The sequence below is a fragment of the Anopheles coluzzii genome, chromosome 3 (genome assembly GCF_943734685.1).
Source record: "Anopheles coluzzii chromosome 3, AcolN3, whole genome shotgun sequence".
Classification (NCBI taxonomy): domain Eukaryota; kingdom Metazoa; phylum Arthropoda; class Insecta; order Diptera; family Culicidae; genus Anopheles; species Anopheles coluzzii.
The window spans coordinates 16,666,083-16,682,250 of record NC_064671.1 but is presented as its reverse complement, the minus strand read 5'-3'; the positions used below and the strand labels follow the sequence as shown (position 1 = coordinate 16,682,250).

General features: G+C 40.0%; 1 protein-coding gene across 2 annotated transcripts in view; it reads right to left on the bottom strand.

The window, feature by feature from the left end:
• Positions 1-699: 699 nt before the first annotated feature.
• Positions 700-16,168, bottom strand: part of LOC120956443 (discoidin domain-containing receptor tyrosine kinase B) — a 249,148-nt gene continuing 233,679 nt past the window's right edge. Inside the window, exons 18-19 of one of the 2 annotated variants that reach the window (XM_049610790.1) lie at positions 9,251-9,381; positions 700-8,215 (exon numbers count right to left, since the gene is read on the bottom strand). In XM_049610790.1, coding sequence (XP_049466747.1) covers positions 8,194-8,215; positions 9,251-9,381 — 153 coding nt within the window. In that variant the 3' untranslated portion in view covers positions 700-8,193. Of the gene's footprint in view, positions 9,382-16,168 lie in introns of both variants that reach the window. The other variant, XM_049610789.1, reaches the window with a different exon arrangement.

Here is a 16,168-nt window from a genome sequence, read left to right as displayed (position 1 = left end):
AAGGTTCACTCATTCACGGGGATGAGAATAGTGCATCAAACTGTGGGGTTTCCTTCACACGCGAACCCGTGGGAATATACGTGGGTAAAAGCCCATCGTGTGGTGTATGAGTTTATGTGTTAATTGGTTGACCCGATTGTGCTGGGTCACTCTCTAGCAGCGATGCCTCCTGGGTGAAAATCAATTACCCGTTCGTGTATGAAGTGGATGGAATCAGATGTAGTGCAGTTGTTATTTTTTTCTCATGTTGTTTTCACACCAGCAATAACGATGGCATTGTATTGCAGCACAGTGCAGGGTGCATTCTGATGAATCAATTTTGTTACATGAAAAAAATATTGCAAAACACAGCTGGGATAAGTGTGTATAGTTGATTGCAGCATAATTACTGAACACTTCGTTTAAGCTAGGTTTAATATCTTGGACAAGATCTCATCGTTGCAGCTGCTTAAGATCAAACGACATCTTCTCCGAGTTGTCGCCAAAGAAGACTGGAAAGATTCTCTTAAGCTGCTTACAATCAGCTGTGGAGATGATAATTTTCTTCATTTTTCTGTTATCATTGAGGATTGTGATTAAGCACTAGTGCAAGCGGATGGGAAAATTGCGAACGAAGAAAATATTATCACAATTTCCTTTCACGAGAGAGAGAAGTCTTTCGTCTTTCATTTTATCATTTTTAAGTAATAAAAAAGAACTGGTACACTGGTGGACATAAAAATAGGAACTTTTTTCTGTGACCGAAAGACATAGTTCTTGTCAGAAATATTTGGTAGCCCTGAAAAGGACTGTTTAAGTGGTTGTTGGGAGGAGGTGTTGCGGTGTTCCACAGAGCGAGAACACATTCTAACGGTCAATGTGGTGACCGTTAATCGCTATCACTTCCTGACAGCGTTTGGCCATATCGCCGATGAGCTTACGGCATTCGCTTCTGGGTATGCGTTTCCACATAACCTTGCAGCGTGTCCATAGATCATCGGCTGAACGTGCAGGCTGGTTCTTTAGCTGATGCTTGCGAGTTGACCACAGATTTTCAATCGGGTTGAGGTCAGGACTCAACGCAGGCCTCGGTAGAACTTGCACATCCTTTATTCCACATCCAAAATTTTTTTCCTATTTTTATGTCCACCAGTGTACGTATATTACTTCTTACAAATCCTGCACCTTTACTAAGTATAACAAACCAAGAGTAAAATAACATATTGCATACCTTTAGGCGCTATGGAAGACCATATCAGTAATAATGTTATGGGCTTCGCTTTTTGAAATTTTTTTAGTTACAAAAATAAAGAATAGATTTGAAAATGTCTTCAAATGCAATTTTTAAATGTGATGTTCCTTTTTTAAAGTAACCGTAATGTTTCTTTTTTGTCTACATGTATACAAAATGAGTAAGTTATTTGTTGAATTTGGAGCGCCTAAATGCACACACAGCATGTTTTATTTGATGGTTAACGATGGTTTTTTTTTATCAAAATGTTTATAACATTTATATTTCAAATGATTTGATTTTTTTTCAGTACAATTTAATATTTGACATAGAGCCAAAATTCGGCAATGCTGTTTGTCAAACCAAATTCATGCCTCTTCTTCGATAGCATCGCTTCAAAAGGCATCTCAGAGAGAATACGAAAGAGATAAAAGAATCACCACAAAATGGTCTAAATATTAAATTAAACAAAATTAGAATATCTTATGCCATTTCCGCATTTTCAGAAGAAAACTCAGAAAAGCCTTCAAGGTTTGTTGTCCCCTTCTTTTTAGCATCACAAACCACCTCATCGTTCCCTTCACCGCCCTATGCAAACGTTCCTTCCCTGGAGTGTTTTTTTTTTGTTGCTGTGGTTAATTCCTCTCGTCCAAATGTTCTTATCATTGTGGTGTAATAAAAAAAAAACGGTGAAAATATTCGGTTTCGCTTTCCGAATTCTGCCACGTCAAAGTCTTTCACCGCCGTGCGCGCGCGTACACAAATGGAGAACAAACAAAACTGATGTGCGGGAAATGGACGGAAGCTAGCTTAATGCTAAAATAAAGCTAGCTCAAAGATCTGTCCACGTCAGCAGAAAACGCAGAAGCGCAAAAGAAAAATGGAAATAAAAGCAGCTCTGGGCAAGGAAGGAAAGCAACTCACCACCACCATCCTGCACTTTCCTTTCTCAGGGGAACTATCGTGGCAGCAGCGAAACCACGGTTTGTCCACTTTGAGGGGAGAGTTTGCTTGGGCAGCTAAGCAGCTAGAGCAACAGGAAGGAGCTCGAAAACAAAAAAAAATAACGAATATGAAAGCACAGGCCCTGATGTCTTTATCTTGGAATTAGGCCATGGAATTAAATTACAACTCCACCCGCTCCATGCGGTGTGATCTTTTCTTGGCGCGAGTACGTTGATTTGGTGTGCGGAGCTGCGAGTGATAAGATTAAAAGCGCGTCCCGATGAATTTTCACTTTTCTGTTTCCCATCGGGCCGAGGAGGATTGTATTGTCCCAGTGCCGTTATCATTATTACTGCTTAAAACATGGTAAGAAAATGCTTTAATTCAGAGTAAGGTAGCTGGAATGTAAAAATAGGTCTATTTCAATTTAAAAATTTACAACAAACAAGTTTTTTTTAATCTTTGTAGAGCAATTTAATCGACATGTTCAATGCTAAAGACCATTTTTGAAATAAAACTGCAAAAACAAAATGTTTTGAATAACCAGAAACAAAAATATTTGTAGCCTACATTTAGGCGTAAATTACTCCCTGTTCCCTGTTACTGTCAGAGCGCCCGAAGGTATGCAAAAAAACAATCATTATTTCGTTGTTAAAATAATTTACCCTAAAAGTTGCATATTTAAACATAATTATTGATAAACGAAAATGTACTAACATTGTACGAAATAAGTGAATGAACAAGACTAAAACAAATCGTTTGAAGTGTTTCATTTCCAGGACTGTATTTGCAACTGAACCAAATGAATGGTTCAATTTATGCTGAACTTTAATATACAATCATTTTCTAGCGAAGAAATACTTCTATATTCTGTTAATTTGTTTTGGTGTTATTCACCAGAAACCAGAAAATTTTCCATCGAATTTTTGAAGCTAAGGAAAAAGAACCAGAAAATTTTCCATTGAAGTTTGGAAGCCAACTAAATCTAACTCCACTAAATACGGAATTAAACAGTAATCTAAAACTCTTTTGGAATTGAAACCTGCAATTAAATTGATATACCCCTTCATTTTCCGTGCACACTTCCACCTCAAAACACATTACCAATTATTTTTCCAGTGTTACGGTTCAGTTGGTAGTAGGAAAATAGTTACAAACATTGTACCAGCTCGCACTAGTAAGAAACCGGTTTGCTTCGGGGCAAAACAACTCACTGCGAGGACTTTTCAATAACAAGCTAAATTGATGCAACAGCATTTGTGGACGGGCCCGGGGGCTGGGACGCACGCAGCAAGTGAAAACTTTAACGAAAAATAGCAAAGTGGATGGTGCGACGGGAAAGGAGCGGGTAGTTCGCGTGCTCCATCATTGAATTGCCACGGGTGCCTGATGCCATTAATTAAAAAGTTTATTTTATAATTCCGCATTTATGCTACTCCGCCGTCGGTGGAGCGTGGCCACAGTCACAATGATGGATAGGCGAATGGTTCCAGCGAAAAACGGGATCGCTCGGACGGGTATGTATAAAATGTATCACGAACGATCTGGAGCAACTGCTACACCCCGACACAGCGAGGGGACCGGCGCACTGCAGCACTGAACTAACAGAAGGGATTGCGTTTCTTTTGCAATTGGAATCGCTTCTTTGCTTTCCTTCAAAAGTTGGTCGGGCGAGGCACGTCTTGCACGTTGCATGCTGCTCCAGCTCAACAATATCTCATCAGTATTTCTGTGCTGGCGTCCGCTGCGTTCGGGTTTAGCATAAAGGGAGGAATTATTTTTCCGTCTTTCCGAGCTTAGTTTGGTTGTTATGTGTTTCCAAGGTTGCCCACGCCGGACCACCGTTTCAAGGGTTGTATCGCTGTATCGCACCATGTTTGCCTTATGCGCGCCGTCCATTGAACCGTTAAGCGTAATGCCAAATCGGGCATGATCGTGGGAAAGCACCAAAAACAATCTCAAAATCAATGCAAATCATACCGGTGCACCGATACTAGGCGTGGCTGGCTGGCGCTGGTGGAACCAACGTTTGTTGAAGGATTGAAAAATGGTATGAAATTTCCAAAAAAAAAAAATGGAAATATTAAAAAATGCAACCACTAAAGTGCTGTTTGTGTAGGGCTATTATTATTCTTTCCTGCTTCTCAAATGTCCGAGCTTGAAGGGCATACCGGCCTAGCAGTTTCGAGGCCCCTTAGCGCTACTTGCTCATGCATGAGGCAAACGTTTCGGTGAATATTTTTCCGATGAAATGGAAAAACCAAAAAATGCAGATCAAATTTCCACCACACTACTGGACCGTTTTGAGCTGAAGTAGTGGCGTGAATCGAGCAAAGCTAAGAGGTGTAGGATGCTTTTTTTTACTCGGTGTACAGTGCGCACATACCAGGAAGGATGATGTATCCCGCCCAACTTTAGGCTCACATGCTCACATGGAAGTAGCTCATACTGTTGCGCCCATACATTATTAGTTCCTCTTCGATGAGCAAACAATATTGTTCGACCACAAAGGGCTTTCTATCATGCGCGAAAAATCATAAACGGTAAAAGAAAATCATAATTTGGCTTTTCCAGCTCTTGTTGAATATTTGAGTGGAAGGAAAGAGCATATATTGGATTTTTTCTTCTTTGCGTAACTCTTTTGGCTTGATCGTACATTAGCGGTTTAATCAAAAGAAGGCTTAAAAGTGTTGTAAACTATAAGATTATTACAAAGTAAGAACAGTCCAATACTTCCTCACTACCAACCAATTACATACTTTCTACTACTGACCTTGCATTTTCTATTCCACCAATCTTAAAGCTGATTAACACGTCCATTACTGCTACGGACTTAGTAGAGCACGGGTTTTCATCGCAAGGGTAGGCAAAAATATACACAATTTGTTGTGAGAAGACAGTGCTTAAAGGTCGAGAGATACTCGTGTGCTTCGATTGTATGGGACAGGTCTCACTTCAAGTATGCAACTTCAAAGTATAAACATTCATTTTTCGCTTTTCGCTCCTTCTTTTTTTCCTTTCACCGTTTCAGTTCATTGTGCTTCTCTTAGAATGAAATCTTGATAGAGTAGTCATAAGAAAAATATAGACTTTTTAATAGTTTACTTTCTGTTTCCTAGCGGTATTCCATCTGCTTTCATTTTCCGTTTTGTGTTTGCCACTTTCAAATACTCTGTTTTTTACTTTACTTGTTCTGTTGTCCCTGCTGTTTCCGGGTCCGGCTAATAATGGATCTAGCACCGTGAGTGCGGATCTCTCACGGCAATTCATTCGTATCGTATGTTATACTTATTGTCACGAAAGTGTCGCCACGAAGAAATAGAAACAGAAGATAGCACCGTTTTGTTTTGTTTAGTTTTTGCGTGAAATTGTTGGAGGAAATGTGATTCAAACATGATAGTGAATAGTTGGTAGTAGAATTTTTAACTCGTTTCGCTTGAACAAACCGTCTAGAAATAGAACAGAAAGGCTAAAAAGTTATTTGTAAAAGCTGCCAATTGCTAACCAATGTACATTCGTTTATTTGTTTTCTCCTTAAATTTTTTGCTTTTTTGTCTAATGCAAAATGTTACAAACAAAACTCTCTACACTACATTCGGATTGGTTAAGCGATCTAATCTGTTTGCTTTGCTTTGTTTTAAATCTGTTTTTACATTGTTACATTGTTTTTTTTTTGTTCAGCGGGAAGACAAGGTTCACTTATACATATAATCGTAGGTGCGATCGTAGTTCGATAGGTTACTTTCTCACCTGCGTACTCACTCCAATGTTTTGTGGGTTTTTTGTGTGTTGTTGTTGCTTGTTTTGGTTTCTTTCACATCTAATGCTAATGCTTTAATAATGTTTGCCTAATGTCATTCAACCGTTTCTTAAAGCATGCTTGATAGAGAAGACAAGAACGAAAGAAAATAAAGTAAAACATGTTATACTTACGTATCACGAAATACAAACAAAATGAATAAATAATACAAATAAATGAAATAAAACAGTAAATCTAACAAAAAATAGCAAAATTTGAAAACATAAGAAGAAAAACGAAACTAAAGCGAACAAAACAACAGATTTCGGCATAAAAAAACAAACAATTTTTTAACGGAGTTTTGTGTTTTATGTGTTTATTTGTATGCAAATTTGTTCTCCCTTTATTTTACGAGACTTTAGTTTTTGCCTTTCCTTTTCACTTGTATAATAATAATAATAAGAGAAAAAGAGAAAAGTGTTCCTTATGGGGTTTTAGTAATCGCGTTCGATCCATTAACCTACAGCGTTGACCTTACTTAATGATTTCGTTAAATAATGATTTAATTCAAATGACTTCTGGCCTTCCTTTTGCTCCTATCCGATGAAATGATTCGAATGATGAGACAGAATACTTTAAACTCGCTATCAATTTGTGACTAATTTTGCTTGTATTTAGTTTTGTTTTTTTAAACAAATAGTAAACTGGGCTTGATTGTACATTGTAAAAGGGGAAAAACAACCAAGAGATGATACAAATTTTGCGGAAAAGATTTAAAAGAAATTACAATACGGCATTGCCTACCTTTAGGGGCATTTCATGTTGGCGTTACAAAGACACGGCCTAACTTTAGGGGCAAACTGTTGTCCTTGCGATTGAATGTGTATGTTTATGTACTTGTGTTTGTGAATGTATAGATAAACAATACATTTGGAAACATCTTGGAAACATAAGAAGAAATGCAGAACAAAAAATAAAAACAGTTTAAAGGAACACAGTAGAAGGTTTTCCTGTCACGGGCGTCTCTCCGCGGCGTCTCCTCTCAATTCCTATTCGCTCTTCAATATACACAAGGAATAATGTTTCTTTACAGTGCTACTTACATTTCGTTAGTGTGTGTGTGTGTGTGTGTTCTTACTCATAATACCTACTCTACATGAATGTGTAGATGTATCTCTGGGTGTGTGTGTTTTTATGAGTTTCAATTCACTTCATTATTACACATGGCATTTGTTTCATTTGGTTTTTCTCCTTTTCCGTTCCGGAACTAGTGAAAGCAATTATGCTGCCTGCGCAGCATTTCTCTAATCGTGTTGTGTATGTTTCGAGTTTTAAACTAAAACTTGTTCAATAAAGTAACGGATAAAGTAATGAATAATACCGAATAATCCAGTTCGTTTGCAATTTCTTATGCGATTTATAGAAACGAATGTACTAAACGCACATACCTTCAGCAGGATGTAGGATTGATCAGCCGAGGGGAATCGTCCACGTTTTTGTCGTGCGAATTTCGTGTGCTCCCAATTTCAAATTTACGTTTTAGGTGGGATCGATAGTTGTTCCTCCTGGCACCCTTAAAACATATTCACAATGTTCCCGCGTTTGCTACTACCACCTTGCTACGTCCACCACTTGCACGCTTCTTCGAGTTCGAGTGTGCCGCGCGTTGCGTTCGATATGATTTGTTTCCCTGTTCGACATTATTATTATGCTCGATGTGATTTCAGCCTAAAGCACACAACACTACTACAGCAGATTATCACTAGTGTTGAGCCATCCATCGTTTACCGTATGCTTTTGCTTCCTCTGGCCCACACACTGGCCACGCGGGGTCGTATCAAAATCACATTTCTTCGTCGTTTGAATCCGTTCGTGTGTGTGTTTGTGTCTTGTGTGTGTTGTTACACCGTGTGTCTGTGTGAGCATCGCGACTTTGTTGCACCAGGTAGCTGGCCCCTTGCTTGCCGGCCCCGGGGAACGGGGGTTAAAGATTTTGAAAGACTTTCACTCAAACAGCTGGGGCTTTATTCCGAACCGGTTGCACTAATTTCGGGTCAGCGTTTTCGTTCGCTTAGCCGTCATCAGCCGGACTGGATCAGCTAGAACGGTGTGCGGTTGGGCTGCGTGGATTTTATGGAATTGTTTGTGTGTTTTGGGGTTTGGAAGGTGCAATGTATGGTATGGTGCAGTGAGTCGAGGGGGTAGTGTCATTTCGTGTTCATCACGAAAGGAATAGAAAAAAAGAGCATTGTTTTACTTTCGATTGCTCGATCGCATTTTTTTGTTTCAAAATCCAATTTTACAGGTGGTGAAAATACTCACTGCAAATGAAAGGGAAGAGAGAAAGAGAAGAGAGAAAGTATGTTAGCAATAGAAATGACGGCTGATTGATTCTCTTTTTAATTATCAAAGTGTTTCGGGAGATGTATTATAAAGTGCTTGTTTTGTGTTACCTCAAATGCACTGAACAAACAGCAATGAAACAGTCCAAAGCAAACAAATAAACAAATAGGAAAAAAAGGTGTAAAATATTGTACAAAAAAAAGCGAGGAAACAATGGGAAAACAAAACAAAAACAATTATGAAAATACTAATTGAATGTGTTTCCGATGAAATAAAAGATTGGAAACACTGTAAAAAAGAAAAAGAAAGAATGTAGAATAACACCCATCACTATTCAATACAACAAAAGAAAAAATGGTGCCAAAATCAACACACACACACACACACACAGACAAACACTCGATAGACAAAAATGGTAAAACAAACACACGAACGAATTAAGGTGATGAAAAAATGTAGTGTAGGAACGAAGAACACTTTTGAAAGAGGTGCACAACTAAATTAAATGATAGAAAAGTGAAAGTAATAACATAATACACTAACGAAGTGAAGTTTCAGCTATGCAAAATGGGGACCAAAAACGCACATGCGTCAATTTGGTGGGAATGCAAAACGAAAGGTAACAAAAAAACAAAACAATCAAGCTCCATGCTTTGTGCAACTTCCATCGTTCGTTTCTCTTCTGTGTGTTGGCGGTTTCGTTTTTGTTGTTGTTTTTTTTATCACTTGTTTTTAAACATTCTCGTACGGTGGTCGGTTCGTTAGTTCATTCATTTCTGTTTTCACTAGTTGCTTTGTCTTGTTCTAATTGTTTTACGTCAAACTAACAAAACGGGATACGTGCGAGGTGTGTTAACGTTATTCGTTGTAGGTTTTGTTCATTGTTGTTGCGTTGTTGAGTGTATTGTGGTTGTTGTTCTGTTCATTTCATATCGATCTTCGTATGAGAAAGTGTTTGTTCGGGAGGTTTAACATAAAGGGGCTGAGTTTAAAGAGAAGCATTCGGTTTGTACCCTAGATTTTTCCGCTGCAGGAACAGATGAATTTCGCGGAAGTTTGGCCGGCTCGCCTCGTTACGCTGCCAGCATTCGCACATCAGATCGAAGATTTCTCGCGGGCAGCCGACAGGAATTGGAAGCAGAATCTGAAATGAAAGGAGAAGATCACAAATAGAGAATTAATTATGCGTTGAATGTATTATTTTAATAAAAGATTGAGCAATTATATTTTGAAATTAATCTCTTCTGCAAGACATAAAAAAAACTCCTCCCACAATCAAAGGCAACTCTCAAGCGCCATAGAAAAAAGTGTAGTTAAAACTCTTCAAAAACGTTACTGCGCTGACCGTTAACTACTGAGGTAGCAGGGGTTGTTAAAACATTCCTAAACTCTGCTCAAGCACTGAAACTTCCACTCGAGACAGCTTGAGCTTGAGGTGGTGACTACTTGAGATGCCGGTTTTTTTCCTCCCTTCTGTTTGGGAGTTTGAACGGGTTTCTTTTTCTTTTTTTTCAGCCGCCCATCTCTTCAGAAAACTCCTGTTCCGGGGGACAGAAGCGTACGACCGTGGAGCACTTCATCGTTTTAATTTAGCAAAAAACTGACTACCCGCTGGCCTGGTCAGGGAATGTGTGTCGGAAAGGTGGCAAAAGGTGGAGAAACGTGCTACTGCTGCTGTTTGGTTGTGTTACTGTAAAGTGACATTTAACAATTGTTGTAATGTTCATTAGAGTTGAAGAGTTGGTGATGAAGTGGTTTGTTGAGATGTAGATGAACGTATTTTCCGAAGCGTGATGATTTTAAAAATATACATGGAATGGAAAATGGGATAAAAGAAGGGACTCAACATGAGAAGGATATTTTTCTACCATCCTTTTCATGCTTGAATGGAATAAATTTCAATTTTTTACCATTAACAAGGAGAAAAAAAGAACCAACACATTGTAAAAAATGATTTTTTACTTCCCACACACACACAACACGTGTATTCGTGGTAGGAATCTAATCTTGCAATAACGCTTAAGTGCCGCCGGAAGCGATTGGAAACGAAAGTTACACTTGCCTTCATTTCAATGCATGACGGAAGCTCGTTTTGTTTTTCCCCGTCGCTCTAGGAAAGTGGGCAAAAGCACCTGTTTTTTTGTTTTTCTTCAAAATCGGCCACTATTTTCAATCGACACAGCGGCAGCGCAGAGAATGACGCATAACAAGCACACCTTAGCAACCGGCGTCTGTCTCCAAACCGAACGAAGACCTGGACCATGGTTGTTGGGTAAGGATGGAGAGCGGTTTTTTTCTCTCCTTTCCCGGTAAAATTCAAGAGCCTCTTGTAAAACGAAGCAATGTGAACTTCACTTGCTTTCGGCGTCAATCAAATGGAATTCGATTCGACACACACTCACGGACGGACGGTGGCTAAGTACAGAGCGAGAGAGAGAGAGAGAGAGAGAGAGAGAGAGAGAGTGTGCGTTACTGCACTTTTGCACATCATTCATGTTAAGACCGGAAACTCGGGAAACGGGTCCTATCCATCCGGAGGTAGATGGAACACGTCCTTATTGACGGTTGAGTGACTGGTTGACTGGAAAGCTTGATGGTTTGGGGGAAGTTGTTTTCATGCCTTGTTTCGCCTTTTTTTTACATTCTTTTCTTTCCTGCAATTTCCCACACCCGAAGCTAGCGTAGCGGAGGCCATCAATTTGAATTATCACTGATGAAGAAAGACACTTTCGATGGGTTTTCCAGGCGAATAGGTGTGGTTTTGCGTTGCGTTGGTATCATTTAAAATGGAGCAGTCGTAGCGATGCTGCTGATGCGCTTGCTGTCTACCTGCGAGCTGTATAAATTTAATAACTAGGAAGCAATTCTGCTGTTTATATTCGATCCAGAATCTGTTCGTGGAGATCTGTTCTTTAATGGAATTTTTTTATTTGGTGGGTACATTTCTTGTTGTTTCCTTGAGATTAATCGATTTAAATTGAAGGCGACTTGAAGGATATTTTGTTCTTAGTTATGTACTAAACTTGGGTAAAATGTACTAAACTTGGGCAGAAAAAAAATGTCAACACTCAATACAAAACCACACGCCAAACTCAGATTCTCAGCCTACATTATTTCAGCCAGAAATATTATGATGAACAAAGATCATAAGCCGATGTGTTGCGAATGCGATCAGATTAGCTCAGGATTGATTAATTTTTAAATTTAAATATTTTGCCAAGAAAGGTTAGAAACAATTTGAAACGATGTTTTGAAATGTATTAATCGTATTATAATTCGTTTCAAACAGAAAAAAACGGATACAATCCGAAAGATGAATATTGTTTCACTGACGGGTTGAAATTTCAGCTTTCTGGCATTAATTATAGAAGGGGCCATTGCTTTGGTTATGCACGTATTTTGAAAGCTAATTGATTATTTAGCAATGATTTGTTTTAACGTTACAATGAAGATTTGTCATTCATTAATATTAATATATTCTTCTTTTTTTATGAAGAAATTCGTATAATATTGCAATTTAAATAAAATACCCGTAGCTCATACAATTAAAACGAAATGGTTAAGTCACCGACGAACCGACGTAACCGCGCGGCTACATGAGGTGAAATATGCAGCGAAATGAACTATTTGACAGGAGAAATATCTGTCAAATAACGCATCACAGCAACCAGCTGATGTGCAATGTAAACAAATAACGCGTACAAAATCACAATTAAATCCATAAAATAACTTTAATATCAAGTATTTCGTCAATTTTCAGTCAACAATTCATCATTTATTAAAATTAGGGAATGTTCCGCTTAGGAAGATATTCTTTTTTAGGGAATTTTTGAAAGCGGATGTTGTATCTCCCCCAACACTTTAGCTGTGTCTGTCAGATATTTATCCAGTCAAATAGCTCATTTTGCTGTATGTTTCACCTCGTGTAGCTGCACGGTGATACTTGAGCTACAAAAGTGTCCCACACCAAGGTGTATGGATATTAGGAGGTGAAGTGCTTCAGAGCAAATTGGCATTTCACGACTTGACATAACAATACTGGGGGCTCCGGTATTAAAATCGGGGAGGGCTGGAGGGGGGTATAGAAAATTGTATGCGATTTAACATAACAATACTCAATGATGGCGCCCGGAAAACGGGCTAACAATTCACCTCCTTAATAAACACACCTTGTCCCACACGTAAGCACTGTCATTTGCTATTGAGGCGATCATTTCTGTCAAAATGAGCTCTGTAAGCGACTGCTCGGATGTAAATATTTTTTTCCAAAAACAAAATGCGAAGCAAGGCAAGATTTTGTTGGAATAATTGGACAAAACACGCAGGATCATTATTTAATAGGGTTTCAAATAACACGAAAGAGGTGAGAAGTGAATAAAACATTGCGCGTTGGAATTTCAGGAGGAAAACAAAAAGAGGTGCAGCAATTTTTCGTTAGTGTCAAGGGAGTAAGCGAATCATTATAGAGATGGCGCTAGTGTGTAACGTATTTTCATTCCAAACGAGGAGACAACTTTTGAAGCTAATTATGTTCGAAGTGTCATGTCGGTTCGTCGGTGGTTAAGCTCTCGTTGAAACATAATAATATAAAATCCGAATAACAAGCTTTTGAGCGACCAGGACATACCGATACTGATGCAATGGTTGTAACTATCATTCGCCAAAGCTGCCAATACTCTATAAGGTATTGATCGTTAACTCACCTTCTATAGCCCTATCATCGTCAATTAATTTCTAAAATATACGATTTTACAAACCACCTCTTACTAACCATAATTGTATCGTTATCCTACATCCAATAAAGGACTCCCTCAAGTCAAAACATCATTTCAATGTTTTACAGCGACTTCATTGTCAGCTTGCCATAACGCTCGAACAACCTATATAACATAACAAAAATCCCTTCAATGGTACGTATCCTCTCCCTTCGCTTCAAATGACTGGAAAATTGATCCCTAACGCAGAATCCCCCAGCAAAAAGGATCACATCCAATGATGTGACGCTTGAGCAAAAACTCTCATCAGCTAAGTGCAACAGAGCGTCACCTAATGCGCATGCATAATTAACCCCGTGTGCCTCGCGCGTGTACGTGTCTGTGTGCCTATTGGAGCAAATTAATAAGTTCACTTTTTCGCCTACAACAGCCTCCATCCAATCGGAGAACGTCACCGACTACGGCTTCCCGCAGCAAGTGTTAAAGGTGACTTTACATTAAACATGCATCGTTTGCTTGCATGTAAAGGACGTGTGTTTACAGTGAGAATAATTGATGAGTAAACCCAACGGAAGAATTCCACGGAATTTGGTGATTGAAGCAAGCAAGCATATGCAAGGTGTAATTTGTACTTGGCTTTGTACAGTGAAGATGAAATTCTCGACCGTGAGCATGTGTTTCCCACCCAAGACGCTTTTGCCGGTGTGAATTGCAGCCCAGGGAATTTCGGTATGCAATCGGGTACAAGTAATTAAGATCGAACGGTTTTGGTGCGTTTGGTGCCTAAGAAAGCCACCGGAAGTTGTGCAAAAGCCTCTTACACCTAATCACCCAGCCAGCTGGTAGCGAAATCGTGCCCGACCACCTGGCTAAGACGACGACACGGCGGCTAATCATTATTCATAGTGTAATTTAATATTTATTACAAACGCCAGATTGTGCGTACGAGCCCCGCGGCCTGTCCTCGCCGTGCAGCTGAAGGAACGGGGCGGTGGAAAATTACACACATGCACACGTTCGCGGTACGCTTATAAAATCGCTTATCCCTTTCTCCGAAGCGAAGGAATTAAACTAAAACCTCAGCTCAGCTGTCACGGCCATCACCATCCAGAAAGCAACACTCCGGAAAGCGAAAACGCCCCATCTCAGTTCAACGGGCAATGGAAAAGCCCGGCATCAGTGGGGCATTAATGTGTGGCACATATATGTATATGATTGACGTGGCTAGAGCCGGCTGGCTTCATGGGGAAGACATCAACATTGATCCTCGCGTGGAAGGGAAGCATTTGAATTTTAAGTCACCACATCCTGGCAGCTGGCAGCGCTGAATGTCTTCACGGCGAGCGCTGACGCCGACGTGACATGGGACGCGACATTAGTCATTAATATTAATTACCTGATTAAAGTTTCAAACGGTTCCGGGTGTGTGGCGAAGACGGTGCACAGGAAATGCTTTCAGCCCCGATTTTCACCCACACGGTGAAAAAAGGTGAATGAAATTCGGACAAGATTCACTAAGCAATTAAACGCTGACACCGGTGACGGCAGACTGTGCCACCGTGCTGCCAGCTGATGATACCCAGATTGGCATTCTTTTATCGCGAAGAAAGTAATGCCTCACATTTAGACAATTTTTGGCAACGCGTCAATCATGGCCACAACGTCTCGTTTTCACCGGTTTTAATTCCTTGCCGTTGCGCCATAAATATGACGCCATTAGCAAGGGAATGACATCGTTTTAATGCGCACAGTAACGAACACAAACGAAGGAAAGTAAGGGCAGATTCCCCGCCACATGAATTTCATTAGAGTCAGCAACCTAATAATCGTGATTATTTCACACTCCTTTCTAGGGATGCGCAGAGGGACGACGGTGTTTGAACAAATGATGAATTTAATTATTTTTACACTTGCAAACCCACACACACACACGCGCTGGGTTAAAATACGTCACACAGAAAACCCCCCCAAGCCAACTGACACAATTGGAGACTGGTGCGGTCTCTGTTTATTCCCGTTTTTCATTAGGCGCCCCTTTTTCATGCTCAGCTTGGTCCCTGCTACCTACACCGGGAGCTGTTTTTGATTCAGAAAAAGGGTTCTACGTTGCCCCGTGTTGTTACACTTCCCGGTGGCATTTTACAGAGCCGGGCGGCTTTTGTGTCTTGGCAACAGAGCGCAGGGGACTTCATGGATTATGCAAAGGTTCATCATTCATGCAGTGGCAGCGTAAGAAGCCACAAACGCGAAGGGCGCCCATTTCAAAATAGAACCTAAATTGCACACATTTGACTGATGGGTGGGTGGTAGTCACCGTCTGTGTCGTCGTCTGTATCTACACGGTGGTCGGTGAGTGAGAGGGGAGCGATTATTTGTACATTTGAAACACCTAAATACAACCCGCCTGGGTTGCCGTTACTGCCGTATGATGTCGGAGCACGGGATGGCTTATGAATTATATATATGTGTATGGTGAAATTATAAATAGCTCATAGAGTAGGATGCTTTCGGGTTTTGTTGGATAGAATGTCCCAACGGGGCAGTGTTTAACACGGGAAGGCTACCATTGACACTTTAGGGCAGGTCCCAAAACGGGTCAGAATCAGGTTGATAAACAATAATTAAATCAGCGGTGTAATGCTGTCCATCATTTTGAGCGTTATTTTAGAGTAAAGCTGAGGTTAAAAAATCAAACCCCAGCGGTCAATTAAATAGTCTATTCGGCTCATATTAGTCAAATAATGCGGAATCAAGCAGAAATTTTGCAAAATTTTTGGCTATTCAATGGTGAAATGTTATCATATCTCATACACTTCTTCTTCTTCTTTTTGGCGTAGCGTCCTACGCGAACATGCCGCGGCCTATACATAAGCTTTCAAGACTTAATTCATTACCACGTAGTCGAATAGTCAAACCTTGCTACGGAGGCACGGTCCATTCTAGGCTTGAACCCATGGACGGGCATGTTATTGAGTCGTTCGAGTTGACGACTTTACCACGGGACCGCCCTATATCGCACACAATATCTGCTAATAACATTTGCACAACAAAAAGTTAACCTGATTTGCTGCATGTCAATCCTATTGCCAAGTGATGGTAAGATTTTTATAAATTATTGGTCTCTACAATGCTTCAAACATCAACACAACTCCGCCTCAGATTTTGAAGCTATTCTGATGTTTGCTGTATGTTCCCTTTTATCTTGGGCGCCTGATT